Consider the following 21,459-nt stretch of genomic DNA (forward strand, 5'->3'; position numbering starts at 1 on the left):
CATTCTCCCTGATCCAGACCTCTGACCCTCAGCGCTGCCGCCCTGGGGGCCGTCCTGTGCATTACAGGACGTTAGCAGCATCCCCGACTGGTAGCACCCACCTCCCTGAGTTGTGACCACCAAAACCTTTGCAAACACTGCCAAGGGCCCCTAGAGGTAACAATATCTGCAACTGGGAAACCCTCTCCCCAGCCACAGTTCCTATTAATTGTTCATTCGACAGTTTGTGTTGAGTACCTACTTTGGGCCAGACTGTGTGCCAGAAACATGTGGATATTTAAGCCAGACAGGGCCCTGACCTGTGGACATTTTTTCTGTTTAGAACCGATGTCCTCTCAGCTGTTTGGTGGATGTAACCAGACTACTAATGTCACGTCCCGGCTGGGAGGATGAGGTGAGTTAATCTGGTGTCCGAATGGAGCCGGAGAGATGCCAGGAGCAACCTGGGCTGTGGGGCAGGCAGGGAGGTGCACATGCTGGGCCCGGGGTCCAGGCCTGCAGGACAGCAATACGGGAACGGGATGTGCAGGGAGGGCCCAGGCAGCAGGAAGCGGGACCGGACCGGAAGGAGGAGGAGGGGGAGATGGTGGGAATGGTCATAAAGCGACAGGAAGGGGTGGAGACAGGAGGGCCAAAGAGAAAAACATAAAATGTCAGACGGAGATGTGCTCCTGTGATACAAGCCGAGCAGGAAGCCCCAGGGGAGGAGGGGAAGGAGCCGGGCTGTGGGAGGGAAGGCTGTGATGCAGATCATGGCACGGACCCCGGGGCAGCCACACAGGGTGGGGAAGAGCGGCTCTTTCTGTTCTGGGCTCCCACGATTTTGGTTACAAAGAGTTAAAACAGAAAATAAAGGTCACTTGGCCAGCTCCTGCCGCCTCCTCTGAATGGGCGTCCCCAGAGGGACAGGAACGGATCACAGGCAGCCTTAGAAGGAAATGAGGTTGCTTTGCCTCACTCTGCGTGGTGTTATTGCCGCCGGTGTGGCGTGGACATTCAACACATCTGTGAGCAGGTGACAGAGGGGGGCACTAAATGCCCCGGGCCGGGCCCTGGGTCCCCTGCCCCCCAGGAGCCCTCCAAGTAGTCCACTCAAGTGGAATCAAGTTGCGAATGCTGATTCCAAGCCAGCTCGCAGCTCTCGACACGGCCCTGGAGTGCGCATGACGAGCTGGCCGCACGGAAAACACGGGCAACGACACGACTTCCAGCCCAGAGCAAGAACGCTCTCCGGCTGCTGCTGGGAGGCAGCAACGGCCCCCAGAAAACAGTCTTGAGGCCTATAACGTACACGTGCCACATTTTTAAAACGATAAAATCTCAAGCACATCACTTTGTGAGCTTTTGATTTTATTAGAGATGTACTCTAAGAACAGTCGAGAAGCCGTGCTTGGGGATGCGGTGGGTCACATCACCGGTTCCACAAAGATCTTCCAGAGCTCCTGCAGCAAACAGAGAAAGCGGGGGTTCCTGAGGGGCGCAAAGGAGACCTCGCGATGTCAGAGAGGCAAGTGATTCACCACGGAGGACAGCGCACAGCACACGAGCTGCCCCAAGGGTGGGGAGCGCCTCCTGATTCTGTTGCTCTGCCTCGCCACGGGAGAGCGAGGAGCTGGACGGACGAGAGGACGTCACACAATCAAGATGGGCCAGAAGAGGGTCAGCCAGCCACCGCTTTCCCGTTTGGGGAGCTCTTAAGTGCCATGCCCCGTGGCCGCTGACTTTCCGGGCCGTGTGCCTCTCCTCCTCCCGCGGGCAGGCGGAGAAGGTGCAAACACACACCAGCTCCCGGTGGAAACCCGGCGTCCCCGCGGGCAGAGGACAGTTGGCCGTCTGTGGGGGGCGGCCCGGAGGCAGTGGAGCCAGAAACACAAGGTGGCTCCTCGCATGTGGCAACCACACGGATTCAGCGCCGTGCTTGCTGGGCGGGCTGGGCTCCCTGTTGGCCCTCCTCCCCCCTGTCCTCCTCAGAACTACACCTAGTCTCCACGCACCCGGAGAAGGGGCACCCACAGCCAACAGGCAAGGAGAACAAAAGACATTAATCCTGGACCTTTGGACTGCAGCTCCCAGTTACGTAAGTGATTATTATCAAGGGTAATTTTGACTTCTCAGATTTCCTCCATGAGGGGGGTTTAAAGCTGTAACAGGAAGTGGCTGGGCCCCAGCTCTGTTGCTGCCTGGCGGGGTGACTTACCTGGTCTCGGCATCAGCTGAGGCCGGGGAGGAAGGAGCTCGGCCCAGTACCCGACCCGTGTACCGCTACTGGGAGGCTTCCTCAGAGGCCTAGTCTGATGGACCCAGCGGGCCTGGTAGGAAGGGCCACTGGCCATTAGATACACCTGCCCAGTCTGGGAGGCCAGCCCATGTCCATGGTGAAGGTGTGGCCTCCAGTACTGAGAACTCCAGCACTCCTGCATCGAGAACCCCACCACGTGCCCCCTGGCGGACTTCCTGCACCCCAGCCGCCTCCTGTGCTTGGCCCACTTCCTCCGCAGCAGGAACTGCCCGCAGGGAAAGAGCGCCCTGTAAGTCCAGGGCGACAGACGGCCCGCAGGCCCACGTGCAGACACGGTGGCCCCTCAGGATGCCCCGGCAGCACCAGGGTGTGGCGCCCGCGGTGTGGGGGCCCTGGGTCCGCGGCGTCGTGCACGGCAGTGACAGCCCGCACCTACCAGCTGCTGGATGCGCTCATAAACCAGGAGCTGCGGGAAGGAGGCCTCCACCCGCTCCACCGCGAAGCGCAGCCGGCCGTCTGCGAGCCCCTCCAGCCGCCGCAGCCAGGAGCGGAAGTGGTCGTATGCCTCACATGTGACGTCCAGGTGTCTGAGTGTGAAGTTCAGCCTGCAAACAGGCAGGCGACACACACTCGCCTCGCCTTCCCGCCGCCTCCCCGACCGCACTCCCCACCGGTGGATCTTCACCGCGTGCCTACTGGTGCTGAGCACTGGGCGTGCTTCCTTCCCGAATCTGCAGGGGAGCCCGGGAGGTGGTTCCACTTCACAGACGCGGGAACCGGGGCTCAGGGAAGTTGAGTCAGGTGCCTGAGATACCACCGCCCGACAGACGGGCCCCACCCTGGACTTCAAAGTGGAGCAGGAGGCAGACACAGAACACCGCGGGCTGGCTTCCCCACTTCCCCAGCACAGAATCTGCGCGTGGGGTGCCCCCGGCTGCATATGTGACCAAAGGACGAAGGGCAGGGGCCTCAGAGCAGTGGGCGCCGAAGGATGCCGGGAGGGGGTGGGCCAGGGCCACTTCAAATGGGTCCTTCCAGAGCCCTCCCGGCCCAGCTGCTCGGCCATTTCTCCACCCCAACCTGCAACACGATTCAACCTGAAACTCAAATTCTTTGCCTGTTTCCCTTTGCTTCCCCTCATCTTTTACTAAGAAGAATTTCCAACAGTGTGATGGACGGCCCTACTTGCACCACCACCAGCTCACAGCCGCTGAGGCCCCCTGCACACCCAGAATGGATTCTTAAATAGCTAAGGCCAGCCACCACAGCATTTCTCCCGCGAAGATGGACACAAGCATCTCAAAAACATAAAGCCTCTTCTGTTTCTTTGTTTCACCTAAAACAAATCTCATGATAATTCTTTATCATTCCAACATTCAGTCGGGGTTCAACTTTTCCTGACGGTCTCGCGTTCTCCCTGGGTGGTCTATAAAACCAGTCTCCAAATGAGATCCACAGGCTGTCAGTGGTCACGTGTGCCTCAAAGGGGCTCCTCGACACTTTAGGTATGAACGATATGCCCAGATGGATGGTGTGGACACAGCCATGGTCATTTCCACAGGGCGGATTTCTAGATGCCGGACTGCTGGCTCACTAAGTACGTTTGGTTTCACGGCTTTTTTTTTTCTTTTTAAGATTTTATTTTTAGGCAATCTCTGCACACAACATGGAGCTCAAACTCACAACCCTGAGATCAAGAGTGGCAGGCTCCACTGACTGAGCCAGCCAGGCACCCAGGTTTTATGGCTTTTGCTACATATCCTGAATTGCCTTCAGAAAAGTTGTGGGCTAGGGGCCCCTGGGTGGCTCAGCTGGTTGCGTGTCCAACTTCGGCTCAGGTCATGAGCTCACGGTTCGTGAGTTCAAGCCCCATATCGGGCTGGTGGCTGTCAGCACGGAGCCTGCTTCCGACCCTCTGTCCCTCGCTCTCTGCCCCTCGCCCGCTTGTGCTCTCTCAAAAATAAATACACATTAAAAAAAAAAAAGGACAGGTTATGGTCTACCACATGATCGGAGAAAACTGTGTGAAAGGTGTCTGCTTCCACCATGAAATGCCACTCCCTCAGCAGGAGCCCCAGGGCTTCCGGGTGGAGGGGTCCGTCTGCATCGGGGGAGGACAGACGGACAGAGGCCTGGGGTGCTGAGGAGACAGACGGCATCCTGGAGGGGACGTTCAGAGAGATAGGCCCTGGACAGCGTGGCGGCCACGTGTCCATGGTGCAGCTACGTTCAAGGGCTCGTCTGCTCGCAGACCAGCGTGACAGGCTCCCTGGCGCCCCTCAGCCTTCCTCTCCACCGGCAGGGCGGGGGCGGCCGCAGGCACACACAGGGCCAGGGGATGACACGAGGTCACGTGTGGGAGGGCAGCATGGGCTGGCACACAGCAGGGGCTCTGTGCGTGCGCGTCGGGACGGCGCGGCCAGGAGCGCACTCCAAGGGGGGCGCGGAGCTCACCGCTTCTCCACAGACAGAATGGCTGTGCAGGCGTTCTGCAGCTTGTGAGCGAGGCGGGACAGGGTTTTAAACAGAGCGTCGGTTAGGTCATCGTCGTAAAACACTGCGGGGAAGGAAACGGGCATGAGGGGAAAACCCACCACCACAGGCAGATCTGCCCCTGGGAGGACCCCCGGCACTGCACCGAGTCCCTAGAAACGTGCCCCCGCGACAGTGCTCAGGCTGGAAACCGCAGGCGGGCACGGCAGGCGCCTGGGGGCTGGGAGGGCTCTGCGGAGGAGGGGCGGGGGCACCGCTGCGACCAGGACGCCTCACCTTCGGCCGCAAGCAGGATGGTGGTGTGGCTGTACAGGTCAGAGACATCCTCCTGCGACCAGCTGAAGGGGACCTCCGGGTCTGTGAAAGAGGAGAGGCCACTCTGTGCACGGCCCTTCCCCCGTGGGCCAGCTGGGAATGGCGGGCACCAGCAGGCAGGGCTGCACCCAGCAACAGCACGCGTGGCTGCCAGGGGTCTGCCTCCCCACTGAGGGGCGGGCACTGCTGCCCCGTGAACTGCTGTGCGGCCCTGAGGAGGGTGCTTCCCCTCCCAGGGCATCACACTGGAGTGGGCGTTACTAGACATGCCCTCAAGGGCGGCTGGGGAGCTCTGGGGCTATGGGCAGACCCTTGACACGCAATGACTCTCCCACCTGACACCTGACGGGAAAGGACACTTTACACACAGCAGGCAGTTCACACAAGCATGTAGGTCTGACACAGCCCGGGTGATCAATTCAGAAAACTCCCCCACCGGGGGGCCCTGCCCTTAGGACAGGACAGAGTGCTGTGTGGGAGGCTGCTTCCCAGCCCTGGGCAGGTGCTCAGCCCTGAGCGCCGGGCCTCACCTGTAGCTCAGGGGCCACTGTGCCTACTGTACGGGGACGCTCCCAGTCTGAGTGACAGAGCGGGTGGAAGGTGCCAGGAGCGGCCATCATCAGCCGACGGAGAGAAGGGGCCGTGGGCCGAGGGGCTGTGGCACAGCCGGGAGCCTGCAGCTCAGCCCAGGCCACAGGGAGCTAGGACAAGCGGCCGTGAGTCCGCTGGGACGGGGGTGGGGGGCACACCTGTGCACAGGTCGTCGCGGAGCCAGTCCAGTTCTTTGACCTTAACCACACCGCCTGCAAGAGCAAAACCAGGCAGAACGTCCAGACTCTAGTAACAGTCGGGGAAGAAGATAAGCCTTCCCATTCTATGCCGAAATCCCTCCATCCCGCCAGCACGGAGCGCCAAGCATCAGGTCTGGCACCGGACACGGGGAATACAAAGGTGTATGAGACGTGTCCCTGTCCTCGGGGACTGGCAGCCCAGGAGAGACTGGCGGGTGGGCACACACCAACAAGGCAGGGGTCAGGGCACTGTGATGAGGACAAGCCGAGCACAGGAGGAGAGAGGAGCTCAGGTGTCAGGCGGGGGTGTCAGGGAAGGCTCCAAAGAAGGTGAGTCACACCTGCCCCTCCCCTTCCACCCTTGTTGACTAGGCATTCGACAAACAATGTGACGGGGATCAGGCAGGCCCCGTGGCCCAGCAGGGTGTCACCCAGTCACACACAGGTCAAAATGCAGTGGTTCAAGGCAAAGCCAGGCTCTGGTAGGGAGCTGGGACCTCGTCTGGAGGTCTGAGCATGATTAGGGGCAGCAGCACGAAGGGCCGGTGGGGGGGGGGGGGAGCCTCAGACAGGCCAGGGTGACCAGAACGGAGGGAGCCCTGTGAGGCAGGCGTCGCAGACGGCAGGGCCAGACCCCAGTGAGATCCAGGACAAGCAGAGGGGTCCGGTGTGCACTCAGACAGCAGTGGAAGACCTGGAGGGCCTGAGGCCCGTGGGCTGGAGCGGCCGGACAGTGGGAGAGCGCCCCCGGCTGCTCGGGAAGGGTCTGCACGTACAGTCAGGGGAGGGTGGCCGCTGCTTCCGTCACATGAACTGGATTCTGCGGGTGGTGCGGGGGGGGGGGGGGGAGGACGACGGTCTGGGCAGAGGGAGGAACTTGTGACATGAGTGCCCTGCTTGCCAGTGAGGCAGTCAGTGGAAAAGGGAGGGGAGCAGGCAGGGGCCAGACCACGAGGGCTGAGAGGCAGAGGGGCTCAGACTTCACCCTTGAAGCTTTTTCAGAGGGGACTTAAGGGGTCAGGCTTCCATCGTCACTCTAGATGCTTCCCGGAGGACACCTTGGGCGGGCCACACAAGGAGCTGGGAGACCAGGTGGGGGCCACTGTGATGTCCAGGAGGGAGCGAGCTGAAGCGGGACATGGCAGGGGATGCGGGGAGGAGGACAGGGCGCGAGGACGGAGTCATCAGACGTGAAGCTCTGGGAAGCCAGGGCGGTGCCCAGAAGGGCAGTGGCCAGACCCCATCTCCCAGTGTCACAGTACAAGGTGCTTGTCCCACCTGCCAGAGAACCCTCCCCCCCGCTGGAAGACCCACCGGGCCTCACCTCCAGCAGCAGTCAGGTGGCCGTTGAGGGCAATATTTCGCTGGCACATGGCCAGGAGATCTGCGCCGACATCTGGAACAACAGAACGGCAGGCCATAAGACCCCAGCCGTCACCACACTGTCATCCCCCGGTTTCTGCCTGGAGAGAGCTGGGACGACAGCATGACTGCAGAGAGGCACCAGACGAAGAGGAGAGCGTCTCCCGCGTGCGCACTGCCACGGTTCAGTGTGCTCCCCTGGAGGCTCTTCTCGATGACCTTTTCCTTAGGGAAGAGTTGACGGTGCTGGTGGGGACCGACTCTGTGCGCGCTCCAGAGGGAAGGGGTGAGGGCTCGCAGTGCGGTTAGCGCGTGTGACACAGACGCGGGTGTTTGGATGCGACGAATCGAGACACACAGCGGGTTCCAACGAGCCGCGGGTGCCCTCCCGTGCATGACTCGCCGTCACGGCCGCGTGCGTCCCGGGCCTCCCACTGCTCTGACCAGGTGGTGTCTCTCACCATTTCAGCAGAACCCAGGCACAGTCAGTGCATCCATCCCTGATGGGCACGGGGTGTGGGCATTTTACCAAAACTTACCAAACCCCTAACATGCGTCAGGAGAACGCACGTGTGGAAGGCACCGAAGGCCGTGTGGTGACGCCTGCCTGGCCTACGGCTGTGGACGCCCAGACTCTGTCCCATCACTCACTGTGGACTCAAGGAACGCGCAGAGCCTGGTTGTGGGGGAAGTGCCCTGCTCAGCACAGGGACACATCTGTCCCTTTCCCTGGGCCACTGGCTCAAGGGACTACTGCACACACCAGTCCAGCGGCTTGTCAGTATTTAGGGCAGTTCTTGTCCAAATAGATCTCGTGTGGGATTCTGACACAGAAAATGGGACAGAAGAGAGCAGCTTTGGCCGAGGGGGCGTGGTGGTAGACCAGAGGCCTGGGGCTGACCCCCAATTATCCCTCTGTCAGCTGCTGAGGGAGCTCTCACAACTCTGCTCCGTGGAAAACTCTGTTCCATGAACCACCGGCGCCCTCCCCACGCCCCACATGACAGTAGCTGTGTGTATGACCTGCGGCCGGCCACCCGACCTTAGCCTTAGTCTGCCCACCTGGACAGACTGGTGCCCGGCTCCCTGGCGAATGCCCGGGCTCACCGTGAAGGTACAAGCAGGTGCAGAAGCACGCGAGAGGCCGTGCAAACTGCAGCGTGCTGTCTGGAGGCAAGCTCTCTTCTCTGTGCCAGGAAACCTCCCTCTCAGGGGTAAGACAGCTTGGTCACGTCCTGCAGTTGGGCACCAGGCACAGGGCAGGGCACCCGCGAGTGGGATTATGGCCTGACTCTGAGAAGCGCTCGCTGGCAACCGACACGAGACAGTGATGGAGCAAAGGCGGGGGCTGCCCCGCGGACTCCCGGCAGTGGCTGATGCAGAGTATCTGCCAGGCGTGCCCCGTCCCAGGCGACCCCCAACCTCCCTTTCCTGTCTCAGAAGCAAAAGATGGGCACCAGGAGCAGGTGGCCAGGCGTCAACGAGATGCAGACCACAGCAGCAGATGCCCCTTCCCGCCTAGCAGACGTGGAAGATGTCAGGGACAGCGACACTAGCTGATGAGCTACTGCTCTCTTACGAACTGGTTCCCACTCTCTGAAAGGGTGTGTGGGCCAGCAGGGAGCCGAGAGCGCTGCTCCCACGTCGAGCTGCCGGCATCATCGCCGAACTATGGTTAAGTAAGACGTCATCACTGCGGGGAGGGGAGTGAGGGCTACACGGCATTCGCTGTAATATTTTCACAGTTTCCACGCCGGTATAATATTATTGCAAGATAAAACACTGAAAGAGAAATCCCTTGGCAATGTGTAGCAAAAGCTTATAAAGGGTCACGCCTGCTTCTAGGAGTCCAGCCTGAGGACTATGAGACAACAGGGCACAAACGCGCTCACCACGGGGCAACGGACAACTGTGAAAAACACAAACAAACAAAAAAGACCAAAACACATGGCAACCACCAAAATGCCCAGAGATAAATATTACCTGGTCATTAAAAGTCATACTTATAAATAATTTCTAATGACTTTGGAAAATGCTTTTGGAAAAACGTTTTTCAACATTTTTGGCAACACACAGCACAGAATACACAGTCTGATCTCAGCTACTGTCTGGGAGTAGGTACGCTCCAAAAAAACCACAAAACAACAACAAAAAAACCACAAGGGAAAAAACTGTGTAATGATGGATCGCAAAGCTCCCTGCAGACAGCAACTTCATCTGTTCTATTCGCTCCTGGATCTCCTGCATCTAAGACCCTGTCTGGCATATTGCCGGCCAGAGCTCCATAAACTGCACACTGTTGAATGGATCTGGGGTTGGTAACAAAATGAGTAAATTGTATCTGCTGCCCTAGAAAGCTTCCACAACACGTAGGCAAGATTTTTACAACCAAGAAAAAAACGATAAACCCGTTTTCAAGTCTTATAAAAGGTACGCTCCTCGCTGTTTTCTCAGACATCTGCTCTTTCCCAGGGTGATGGGGTGTGAGAGGAGGTTTCAGGGGGGTAGCTGGTGCCTCCTGGAGTGAGGGGTCCTGCACTGTGGGTGTGGCCGGAGGGTGGAGAAAGCAGCAGAATGGGATGGCAAAATCAAGAGCGGCCAAGGCCCAATTCCCAGCGGCTCCTCCCTTTCTGATAGCACGCTCCCTGCGAAGAGACGACGTCCCCACAGCCCGAGGTGGCGGGCTTACCTGTGCAATATACCGTGCGTGCCACGGTGGCTGCGATGATGCTGGCCAGCCCCGTGCCCGCCCCGAGCTCCAGCACGGTGCGGCCCTGGAAGAGGTCCCGCTGAAAGAGGATGTAGTCTGCCAGGAGCAGGGCGCCCCGCCACACCTGGAGGAGACACAGACCAGGAATGACAGGTGACGTGAGGCTCCGGGGAGACCCCACAGGGCCACAGGAAGTGGATGGGGCCTACCCACCTGCTTGCCAACATCCTCCAGGGGGGTGGCCATGGTGTGCTCTGGACAGGATGGAGACCAAAAGAGAAAGGGCCACTGTGAAAATGCAGACGGACAGAACACAGACAGACGAGGCGCATGGCATCTGCAAACACGGCCAGATGGGCACTGAAGTTGGGCGTTCTAGAGAGTGGCAGAAACACAGGTCACGCAGCAGTCGGGGCGGAAACGGGTGGGTGAGCGTCACTCACAGTGCAGGCCCTGAGGCTGCTCAGAAAACCGGGTGTCTCGGACCCACAGCCTGAAGACTAGGGTCACCGTGGGTCGTGGGCCCACCTCGTCAAACACGCACACGGCACTTCATGATGCTCGATAACTGCATGTTACATTACAACATACTTCTGTTGTCCTGATCAACTGTAAGCTGGTAGGAGTCACAACGCATTCCAAGTATTTTCTTTTAAAAATTTTTTTAACGTTTATTTTTGAGACAGAGAGAGACAGAGCATGAACAGGGGAGGGTCAGAGAAAGAGGCAGACACAGAATCTGAAACAGGCTCCAGGCTCAGAGCTGTCAGCACAGAGCCCGACGCGGGGCTCGAACTCACGGACCGCGAGATCATGACCTGAGCTGAAGTCGGCCGCTTAACCGACTGAGCCACCCAGGCGCCCCATTAATTTTTAAATTTTTAAAAATTTATTTATTTTTCAGGGGGAGAGAGAGAGAGAGCGAGCACGAGCGGGGGAGGGGCAGAGAGAGAGGGAGACACAGAATCCGAAGGAGGCTCCAGGCTCTGAGCTGTCAGCACAGAGCCCGACGCGGGGCTCGAACCCACGGACTGCGAGATCATGACCTGAGCCGAAGTCGGACGCTTAACCGACTGAGCCACCCAGGCGCCCCTCCAAGTATTTTCTTACACTTACAACCACACCAGAAGTCAACAATGTAAGTTGGAGCTTATATCCTTTCTTAGGTGAACTATGATAAGAAGTCTTCTCAAGCGCAAAATATATTCAGCTAAAGTCAGTGGAGGCATGGGGGCGAGGGGGAGAGAACAGAAATATGAGACCAAAGGGCAAAAGGAAAATGGCAAATACCCTTGCTGTTAATCAGAGCTGGTTGTCATATTTCTTAACATTTTTTTTTTCAGGTTTATTCATTTTTCAGAGACAGAGAGATAGAGTGTGAGTGGGGGAGGGGCAGAGAGAGAGGGAGACACAGAATCCGAAGCAGGCTCCAAGCTCCGAGTGGTCAGCACAGAGCCTGACTCCCGGATGGCAAGATCATGACCTGAGCTGAAGCTGGACGCTTAACCAACTGAGCCACCCAGGTGCCCCGCGGCTGCCATATTTCTAAGCAAGATGGTGACAGCCACCAGAGGAAAACGCACATGGCACGCGCACAGGGGGGCATGCACACAGTGGGGCAGCTCCGTGTGACCACCAGCCTTGCACAGATCAGACCACACGCTCACAACAGGAGCAGGGACCGAGGCCCACAGGGATGTGTCCCCACGCGCCCTCCGTGAGGGTCTGCCCGAGGAGGTGAGGGGGTCCTCACGTTCTCAGAGTGCCGGCATCTCAGGGAGTCCCGTGAAAGCCGAGAGCCGTGCATACGAGCGGGGTCCAGAACAGAAGGCAACCTCTCTCGTGTTCAATCAAAGCGGCAGCCACCTTTCCCCGGGCCAGGGGGGAGACCGGTCGTGTGCGCTCCTCCTGAGAACCGGGACCGCTGCTCTGTGGGCTTCTCCAGGGTAAGTCTGACCCAAGATTTTTGCCCGAGGTGCAGACTTAAAATCTGATCCCTGAACACATGACTGACGCACTGCCTGGTGGCACCTTGGCTGGACGGGACACTGGTGGTTCGGGAGAGGCCACGTCTAGCCCCGACACGCACCCTTCAGGACTTCAGGCCACCAAAGCCCAACACGTACCCACCCACCAACAACAGAGTCCCTTCACTGAACACTGACTGGACAGATGCCCCCTGAGCCAGGCCAGGGGCCACTGAGGTTGTACCTGATCCTGACAACAGCCCTGTGAAGTAGCCATCACCACCCCACCTACAGATGAACACACCGAGGCCAATGCGCAGCACTGTGGTTGTAAAAGTTACGGAAAAAGCACCTTTTCTCCGAACCGGGCACCATGCCAAACGCTCTGAGAGCAACCTCTCATTTCACCCTCAAAACCACCAGGGGAATGGGCTTGGGTGCTATCTCACAGATGAGGAAAGGAGGCTGACAGAGGCGAAGCAGACGGCCTGAGGTCAGAGCTGGTAAGTGGCGGGCGTGCGGTTGGACCCAAGAGGGTGCCCAGGGATGTGGTGTAAAGAACAATGGGCAGGGGACCCCTCTGGCAGGCCGAAGAACCTGAACTGAGAGTGGCAGGGAAGAGGCTTCCCCGGGGTCCTGTTTCTGCAGCCCTGCTCCAGACCCTCGGTGTCGGCTGCCCCCAGCCTGCCCCCTCCCCAGTCTTCGCACCCCCACCACGCACCATCCCCCGGGTGCGGCCCGTCTTTCCTCCCGTGGGCCTCCTCCCATGCTGAGGACTATGCCCGTGAGAAACTGGGCTTAGCAGATGGGCTGAGACAAAGTTTCAGAGTCTGGTCTATGTCTCTAGACCTGTGGGAACCTCCCTCTCTCTCAGCCAGCCTCCCTCCCTGCACTCAGAGCAGACCCCAGGGACTAAAGCTAACGATGTGACCAGGCACTGTGCTAAGAGCTCTTTGCGAGCCATCTCCTCGTTCTTCACAACTACAAGTGGTTACACCCATCTTACAGATGAGGAAATAGAGTCTGGAGAGATTAAGGGAACGTGGCCAAGGGAAGAGGCATGGGCGTCAGAAGCTGACAGCCTGAGTTCCAGCCCTGCCTCTTCCTCTTCTCTTTGGGTCTCAGTTTATCTATAAAGCAGAGAAAATGACCATAATTTACTTTGAACCTTGGGTCTGTGGATTCCTAGCAGGTCCATGAATAAAGTTTTTAAGTTTTCGACAATCCCTTGAAATGACCTGGAAACCATTCTCTTCCCGTATTTTTTAATCGGCTTCTGAGATGTGTCCACACCCTGAAAAAAATGACTTGGTTTATGGCTCGGAGGAAAAGGGTGGTCAGGAGACGGACATCAGCTTAGCATCCGCTCTGTACCAGGCCCCGTACAGACACTTACTGGGCATTATTTATTACATTATCACCAAAAGGCAGTATCCTGGACTCTGTTTTATAGGTGCAAAAACAGGCTCTGGGTGTGCAAGACACTTGTCAAAGATCACCAGGCTTGTGAAGGTGGTGGGGGGTCAAAGCCCAGCTCTGCTGGTTGCCAGAGTCCAAGACCTGGTCCCTTACGTCACAGTTGGAACAAGAGGTTACTGCTGGAAGCTAATTTAATTGCCTTGCACTCCCCTCCCTCGGGGCAGGTAGGACTGAATGACGCTTGCTGAAAGGAAGGGACCCCGCCATGAGGTCCGTGAGATGGACTGGCTGGGAACCTGGCCATACACTGGCCCTTAGCTGTGGGACTTTGTTCTCAGTTTGCAAGATGGTAAATTCTCAGCATGTTAAACACACACACACGCCAGAGGCCGAACCCTCAGTATGAACAACCAAGTCGGCCACTCTCTGCTCAGGGAAGCCAATTAAGTGACGAGTGAGAGCAAAATGAGCCATCGTAGCGTTCCCCCCAACCCCCCTGCCAACAGCTCCCCAGAACAGAACCTTCCAATGTTCGGATCATGTGACATTGAGTAAGAACATAGGCTGTGGTGTAGACAGACCTAAGTGTGAATCGTCATCCTGCCACTGACTGGCTGTGTGACCTGGGGCAAGTTCCTCAACCTCTCTGAGCCTCAAATCTCACATCTGTGAAATGAGCATGCTCACCCCTGGAAAGGCTGTGAAGAACATTCACATGGAACATTCCATTCCATGGAAAACATGGAGTAGGGTTCTGGTGTGAATTACACAACACCCCCAACGGAACGGTCTAGAACAGTCGGCCTCGTACCAAGCAGACACTCAGCAACTATGAGTCGTATGGCTGCGTGGATGGAGAAGAGCTGCTCTGCTTCTGAGAGGGCCCTAACTGACCCTCCGGCCCCAACCTGCACCGTTGCCAGGGGTTGTGGGACCCTGGATCTCAATGAACAGACTCAATTCAGAGTTCTTTTCCCCCAAAACAAGCAGTGTCGGGGTGGCAAGAGGCCTGGCTGTGGAGATGGACGGCGTGGATTCAGAACCTCCTCACTGCCCCCCAGCTGCATGGCCTCAGCTTGTCACCTCCTATCTGTACACTCCCCCTGACCCTCAGAGCAGGGCTGTCAAGACTCCTTTTTACGAAGTGACGCAGATAAAATGTCTAAACACAACAGGTGTTTAACATCAGTGGCTCACTTCCGGCCCCAGCTCCCTACTGCTCCTGGCGTTTCTAATGTGCCCGCTTCCAAGATCTGAAATCCTGGTGTCATCAAGCCCCTGTGCCCAGCGGTGACCACGTGATGCTGCCCTGCATGCCTGCCAGAAGTCATTCCGGCCCTTCTCCTGCCATGTCACCGCCTCCCCTTTCCCAGCTGGCCGCTAGCTCCCAGGCCGTCTGATTAGCCCACAAGCCTCCTCCAGATTAATTCTGGTCCACCTCCTTCTCCCCCACTGCCATGCTCCAGCTCCAGAATCTCCCATGGCTCCCTGTTGCTGGCCAAGTTTTCCACAAACTCTACCCTGACCCATGGCCCCAGCACACTGAGTTGGATCAGAACATCGACGCAAGAGGGGTAAAAGCAGGGCTCCCTGGAGGAGGCGATGGCTAAGCTGATACATATAACAACTAGCAATGTGTTAAGAAAGCAAAGGCTGGGGGCAGGCTCTCCAAGAGGGAGGTGGAGCAGAGCAGAGGCCCGCAGCAAGAAAGCGTATAGAGGGGTGTGCGGTGAGCACAGCCGTGTCAGACAGGGCCTTGCGAGCTACGCCCAGTGGCCTGGACTGTACCCTGGGGGCAGTGGGGAGGGGACCTGTGTGTCCTGAACAGCTCCCCCTACTGGCAGCGGCACCACCTGCTCTCAGTTTCCGCGGAGCTGGCTCTGGTCCCTTGTCTGGTCCTACTGCACCCAGACTTGGGCGGGCACACAGAGCCCCCCACACACAGCCCACGCCCTGGGCCGCGATCAGCACTGCGGTGCGACCCACCGCGCAAACCGGACCTGCATTTACCTATTCTGACGATATCCCGGGGGCTGCTCTCTCGTGCTCCATCTGCCAGTGGGTCCTCTTCCTCCTGCGTTAGAATCGTGGGATGTACCTTGTCTCTCGGAGGCCCTGCTGGCTCGGGGTCCGAAGCAGGCGGTGGTCTCCTCTCCACGTCCAAATCCCCGTCTTCGTCCAGCCGAGTTCCCAGCCCCACCTGGCTGGTGGCGTCACTGTGGCCACTCCCCGGAGGGGGCCTGGCACTGCCCGGTCCGGATGGTGGCGTTTCCTCGGTGAGAAGAGCGCCACGACCATCACCCTCGGCCCCTGAGTCTGTCCGAGAGTCTCGGTTCCACAGAAGCTTGAACTGGGACAGGAAAACTGAAAGGCAAGACGAACACAAAAGGAGAGTGTCTCCGAGGTGTCTCCTCCTTCCAGAAAATCTTATTTCCACCCAGAGTTTTAAACGCCAGATGGAGGCATCCCAATGCCCGCAGCAAAGGCCCGCTGGACACAGCCCAGATGCTGGGGCCACTGAGAGCAGCTACCATGTGATGAGCGTCTCCCGTGAAAACACTTAGCTCTCATTATCTTAGCCCTCCCTGTTGCTATGAAGACAGTGGCACCAGCTCCATTTTCAAATGGGGAAACTGAGGCTTAGAGAAATTAAGTGGGTTGACAAGGCCCCACAGCTTTGGACATGGCTGAGGCAAGACTCAAACCCAGTCTGCTCATTCCTAAACTGATGCCCTTCATACTACACTGTTCCACCTCTTAACATCTGGAGGACGGGGGGGGGGGGGGGGGGGGGTTGGGTGACCCTGCTGGTTAAGTGTCCCACTTTGGCTCAGGTCATCATCTCATGGTTTATGCGTTGGAGCCCCACGTCAGGCTCTGTGTTGACAGCTTGGAGCCTGGAGCCTGCTTCAGATTCTGTGTCTCCCTTTCTCTCTGCCCCTCCCCTGATTGTGCTCTGTCTCTCTCTCAGAAATAAATACACATTAAAAAAAAAAAAAATCTGGAGGATGGGACAAGGACACCAAGGAGCCGCCCCCATCTGGTGGCTAGAGAGTTACTGGGACAAGTTTCAGTAAGAGCACAGGTTCCAGAGAGGGGGGCTGGAGGCAGGGGTGCAAGCCCTCCACCCCCCCAGGCTGTCTGACCGCAGGCCAGTCACCGATCTGTTCTGAGTCCCAGGCTCCTGAGTTCAGGATCCACATGGGACACAAAGAAAGGAGAGCACTACAGAGGCACCTTGGTGGCTCAGTCAGATGAGCATCCGACTTGGGCTCAGGTCATGATCTTACAGTTTGTGAGTTCAAGCCCCACGCTGGGCTCTGGGCTGACAGCTTGGAGCTGGAGTCTGCTTCTGCTTCTGTGTCTCCCTCTCTCTCTGCCCCAATGCACTTGCATTCTGTTTCTGTCTCTCTCAAAAATAAATAAACATAAAAAAAAAAAACAAAAAAAAAAACAAAGAAAGGGGAGCACTGCACCCAAGGACAGGCTAATACAGGGAAATCAAAGCCAGGGAGGGTGGTCAGGGAGGACCTGTGTGAGGTGACATGTGGAGTCAGGGCTGGGAGGGAAGAACCTTCTGGGTAGAAAACCGGTGAGAGCCAAGGCACTGAGGAAGTGCACGCAGCGCATAAAAGACGGAAAGGAGCAGAGAATGATCAGTGTGGACACACGGGCAAGGGCTGGGTCAGGCTGGGCCACATGGGCCAGGCTAAAGTGTTGATTGCATTCTAAGAGCAAGAGGGAGTCACTGGGGGGTCTACATCAGGGCGCTGATGTGATATGCATTTTCAAAAGATCCCCTTGGCTTTGGGGGAAAGAAGCAGGGGGAAGGTGTGCAGAGCAAAGCCAGGGAGCCCGGGTGGGAGGAGCCGGAGGTGAACAAGTGATGCAGGGGGCCGATGAAGGGGGCCAGAATGCCTTGGTGGGGGCGCCACTGGGAGCCCCAGCCTGTCTCCCTCCTGGACCACGGGCTCCCTGAGGGCAGGGCTTGGCTCATCCCCTACTGCACTCCCAGCATCAAGTCCTGGTGCCTCTCCCCCTCCACAAAGTAGGTGCTCAGGAAAGCACAGCTTACTCTATGAAAGAGGGCACTTAAGTGGAGTGAGGTCATGCACCCCAGTGTTTATAGCAGTACTATCGACAACAGCAAAGTATGGAAAAGAGCCCAAATGCCCATCAATGGATGAATGGATAAAGAAGATGTGGTACACATACACACACACACACACACACACACACACACACACACACACAGGTACAATGGAGTATTATTCGGCAATCAAAAAGAATGAAATCTTGCCATGTACAACTACATGGATGGAATTGGAGGGTATTATGCTAAGTGAAATTAGTCCTTGAAAGACAAACATCATAAGACTTCACTCATATGAGGACTTTAAGAGACAAAACAGGTGAACATAAGGGAAGGGAAACAAAAATAATATAAAAACAGGGAGGGGGACAAAACAGAAGAGACTCTTAAATATGGAGGATAAACAGAGGGTTACTGGAGGGGTTGTAGGAAGGGGGATGGGCTAAATGGGTAAGGGGCATTAAGGAATCTACTCCTGAAATCATTGTTGCACTATATGCTAACTAACTTGGAGATAAATTAAAAAAATAAAATTAAAAAAAAAAAAGTGGAGTGAGGTTGGGGTGCCTGGGTGGCTCAGTTGGTTGAGAGTCTTAACTCTTGATTTTGGCTCAGGTCATCTCAGTTTGTGGGATCTGGCCCTGTGTTGGGCTCTGTGCTTACAGTGTGGAGCCTGCTCGGGATTCTCTCTCTCTGTCCGTCCCTCCCGGCGCTCTCTCGCTCTCTCTCTCTCTCTCTCTCTCTCTTACTCACTCAATAAATAAACGCTTGAGAAAAAAAAAAAAAAGAAGTGGAGTGAAAACAGCTGAACGATCCAATCTTCCCAATCTTCTCCCCAAAGAGAGGAGTAGGAGAAAACACCAAACAAAACGGGGTCCACAGGGTGCTGGGCCCCTCCGCACGCACCCGGGCCTTACCAGGCTGCCCCATGCCGTTCAGCCGCACCATGAGGTGTCTGTGGTTCGGGGTGTAGAGGTGGACGTCTGACAGCACAGTGTCACTTTTGAAGGTGACCTCGTCCATGGCCAGGGTGGGGGCCAGCTACCATGGCCGGGCTCCACGGGAATCATGGGACAGGAGCACCTGGAAGGCAAGATCAGGTCCTCAGGATGGCAGGTCTCAAAGGGGAACAGTGTAAATACTTAAATAGCTTTGCATTACCCCAGGAGAAAATGCTTCCTTTTGTAATTCTCTTCATTTTTCCTAAAGGAGAAAGTCTCAGGGCCTTTGCAAGGGCCTTCGCGAGGGAAAAGAATCCAGCTAGAATTGTTTTATTTTGTTTGCACTGTGTTTGCACAGTAATCTTTTACTTATGGCAAGGGATCCGAATTTCCATGTATACTGATATCCTTCCCTTTTAATTTCCAACTCTTCTACTGTGAAGATTTTCAAACAGACTAGAAAGCTGAGGGCATAGCATGATAAACAGGCATATACCCGCTGCTTAGATCCAATGATCATCAACACCTTGTCATAGGAGGTCAAATGATCTACTGGGGTTTTTGCCCTCCTGAACTGAGAGTAAATTCTAGATATTTTACCTCTAAATTCCTCTACAGCGTCTGTCTCCTAACACATGTTCTTACATTACCACAAGACCATTAGCAGATCTAAGATGATTAATTCCTTTGTATTATTTAAAACTCCATCCATAGTCAACTATCCCCATTTCTCATGCAAATGTATTTCTTAGCTGGTTTTGCCTAAAACAGTATTGGATTTACAAAGTCAATTCAATTCGCGCTTTGCATTTATTTTCCCTTTACTTCTTTTTTTATTCTAGAAGTTGACCCTAGCTGTCCAAATGCCCTTCGTTGCTTTGAAACTTTCTTTTTAAATTTAAAAAAAGAAAAAAAAAAAGAGTAGATGCAAAGGAAAAGCAACCAAGGGGCGCTCACTATACAGGTGATATGTAGATAGAGGAAATTATGCAGGTTAACACAGCAACAACTGAAGTCTGGAAAACCACGCCTGAGGCAAAGTGGCCAGAAGAGAAAGGCTCCCCCTCCAAACCGAGTGGGCCGCCTCATCAAAAAGCATCAAGCAGACCCATGTCTACACCCCAGTCTCCCACCTCGTGGTGATGAGACCTGGGGGAAATTACATCACCTATCTGGACCTGCTTCTCCAGCTATATTCTCACTGTGCAGGGGTCCTGGGGCATAAAGCACTGAGCATTGTCCATGGTCCACAGCTGTTAGTTCCTTGTCCTGGGGGTGGTTTCAGGCCTTCGGCCCAAACCTGCCCATAACCCCCGACAGGACTGTTCCTTACCTGGCTTAGGTGTGTGCACTAGCTGTGTGTGTTAGGCATGTCATGGAACCTCTCAGGCCTCCATTTCCTCAACTGGAAAATGGGATGATAACACAGGCTCTCCTTGCAATCTGAATGCACGTACTGTCACAATCTGAGCACGTGTAACAGAAGTTCCTCGGTTTAAGGACCTGACGTGGGGGAGCCGAAGTTTCACAAAAGTTTCCAAAAGTTGTTTCGTGAAAAAGCTGACACCTTGTTAAATTAGTCTCTATGCTGGCTCTTCCCACATGACAGTGTAAGCCAGGACAGAGCCAAGTGGGCTGTGAAGGGAGGCTGTGAAGCTAGTAAAATGATGCATGATTTCATGATGCCAGTGGAAGTTATGGAGGAGACATGCCCCATCCTCAGGCAGAAGCACTCAGCCAATGAGGACTGGAAAAGTTAGGCTGGATCCCAAAAAAGGACCGAAAGTCTTAAAGGTAGATGTGGCTCTCCCAGCATTGAAAGATGTCCTGGGGGAAACTGAGGACTTCCACCTATAGTTTTGGAAGAAAAAAAAAAGATCCCCTGTGACGATGCTGTGAAAAGTCAAACTTGAACCAAAGGATGCTGTTTCCTGCCATAGTGCTATTTTGTTGGAAAAATGACATCCCACAAAGGAGCGTAATATTACAATTACACATCAGCTTTTCTTAAAGACGGACCAAAATAATACTCATATTCTTAAATGCTAGTTGAATTTTCGGTTTTAAAAGCCGAATTACCCAGGATTCCTGGAAATGTGCCCTACAACTGAGAACCAGGAAGTGGAACCCCTTTAAAGGGCTTCTTCTAGAATCAGTTATGGGGGAATACATGTGTCTTGTACATACCTTGGGGCTTGTGTGAGGATTAAACGAGACGAGGATCAGTTTTAAGGTTTGGGTCAAATAAAGAACAAGAGTAAGTATCAGTCATTATAGCAATAATCGTAATTCTTGACGAGCGAGCTTGGAGATGGAGAAAGGCAACAAGTTTTTCCATTTGGGAACAGCTGACTCGGAGTATCTGTCTGGGAATGCTACAAATGGATGTGTCTCGACCCGCTCTCCTCACTGGAGAGGAGGGAAAGGGCACCCGCACTGCAGATGGGATCCCCTCCGACTTCCTTGGGGCTGCAGGTTCATCCCGCAGCACCTGCTGACAAGTGTGTCCTTGGCTCTTAAAAGCTGTAGGGGCTAGACTAAGACGCCGTCATGGTTTCTACGGCGGTTCCCCAGTCAGGGTTACCCCCCAAAGCAGTTTGCTTTCTCTGACAGTAGGTGGCCAGGCGTGGGATAATACAGACCAGAGATGAAGACGGGGAAGCTGGAGGGGCCACCGCCGAGAGTTGGGGTCAGGGGCCCCAGAGACCTCCTCCTCCCCCGGGGCTCTTTCCGTCCTGCCTCCTCCCTGAACCCCTTTCAAAAGTCATAGTTCGGCCTCGCTCTCCCTTCTTAATCCGGAACCGAGGGGGCTGCTTGGGCCCGGGACAGAAACTCACATGACAAGAGGGCTCCTTCTCCCTGCACCCTTGCTCGGAAGGGAACAGAGACCGAGAGGACTTGGGCTTTAGGTCCATGGGAGCCCGGTCTCGAGGCCAGGCTCGCTGCCAGGAGGCTCCCTGCACTCCCCGCATCCGGCCGCCTCTCCCAGGAACTTACCCGCCGCGAGTACCAGGACGGGGTCCGGCTGAGACTTCTCAACCCCGGGCTCAGGCGGCCGCCATAGTAGGCGGCCTGCGCAGGCGCGGCCCCGCCTCCTCCGCGCGCGTCGGCGGGCGCCACGCGGTAACC

The 21,459-nt window shown here is 56.0% G+C and overlaps 1 protein-coding gene across 7 annotated transcripts; it reads right to left on the reverse strand.

Annotated features, from left to right (window-relative positions):
- Positions 1–1,329: 1,329 nt before the first annotated feature.
- On the reverse strand, positions 1,330–21,452 carry METTL22 (methyltransferase 22, Kin17 lysine). Of its 7 annotated transcripts, none has more exons than XM_045047610.1 (13): positions 21,328–21,452; positions 18,307–18,472; positions 15,307–15,660; positions 10,124–10,198; positions 9,890–10,034; positions 9,036–9,109; positions 7,163–7,234; positions 5,797–5,850; positions 5,009–5,089; positions 4,694–4,796; positions 2,676–2,844; positions 2,198–2,309; positions 1,330–1,442 (listed from the first exon to the last, which is right to left on the reverse strand). In XM_045047610.1, exons 2-13 carry the CDS (start codon positions 18,410–18,412, stop codon positions 1,354–1,356), a joined length of 1,434 nt encoding a protein of 477 aa, XP_044903545.1. In that variant the 5' UTR covers positions 18,413–18,472; positions 21,328–21,452; the 3' UTR covers positions 1,330–1,353. The 7 variants fall into 7 exon arrangements, with proteins under 7 accessions (XP_044903545.1, XP_044903544.1, XP_044903546.1 ...); XM_045047609.1 differs by having other exon boundaries at positions 10,124–10,285; XM_045047611.1 differs by lacking the exon at positions 10,124–10,198.
- Positions 21,453–21,459: the final 7 nt, after the last annotated feature.

The sequence above is a fragment of the Felis catus genome, chromosome E3 (genome assembly GCF_018350175.1).
Source record: "Felis catus isolate Fca126 chromosome E3, F.catus_Fca126_mat1.0, whole genome shotgun sequence".
In the NCBI taxonomy this organism is placed as follows: domain Eukaryota; kingdom Metazoa; phylum Chordata; class Mammalia; order Carnivora; family Felidae; genus Felis; species Felis catus.

Coding starts and splice junctions, on each gene's coding strand:
- METTL22 (XM_045047609.1), bottom strand. CDS start 18,412: ATGGACGAGGTCACCTTCAAAAGTGACACTGTGCTGTCAGACGTCCAC. Junction 10,035..10,123: donor TGGAGGATGTTGGCAAGCAG/GTGGGTAGGCCC, acceptor TGTCTCCTCCAG/GTGTGGCGGGGCGCCCTGCT. Junction 9,110..9,889: donor ACGCACGGTATATTGCACAG/GTAAGCCCGCCA, acceptor TGTTTTTCACAG/TTGTCCGTTGCCCCGTGGTG.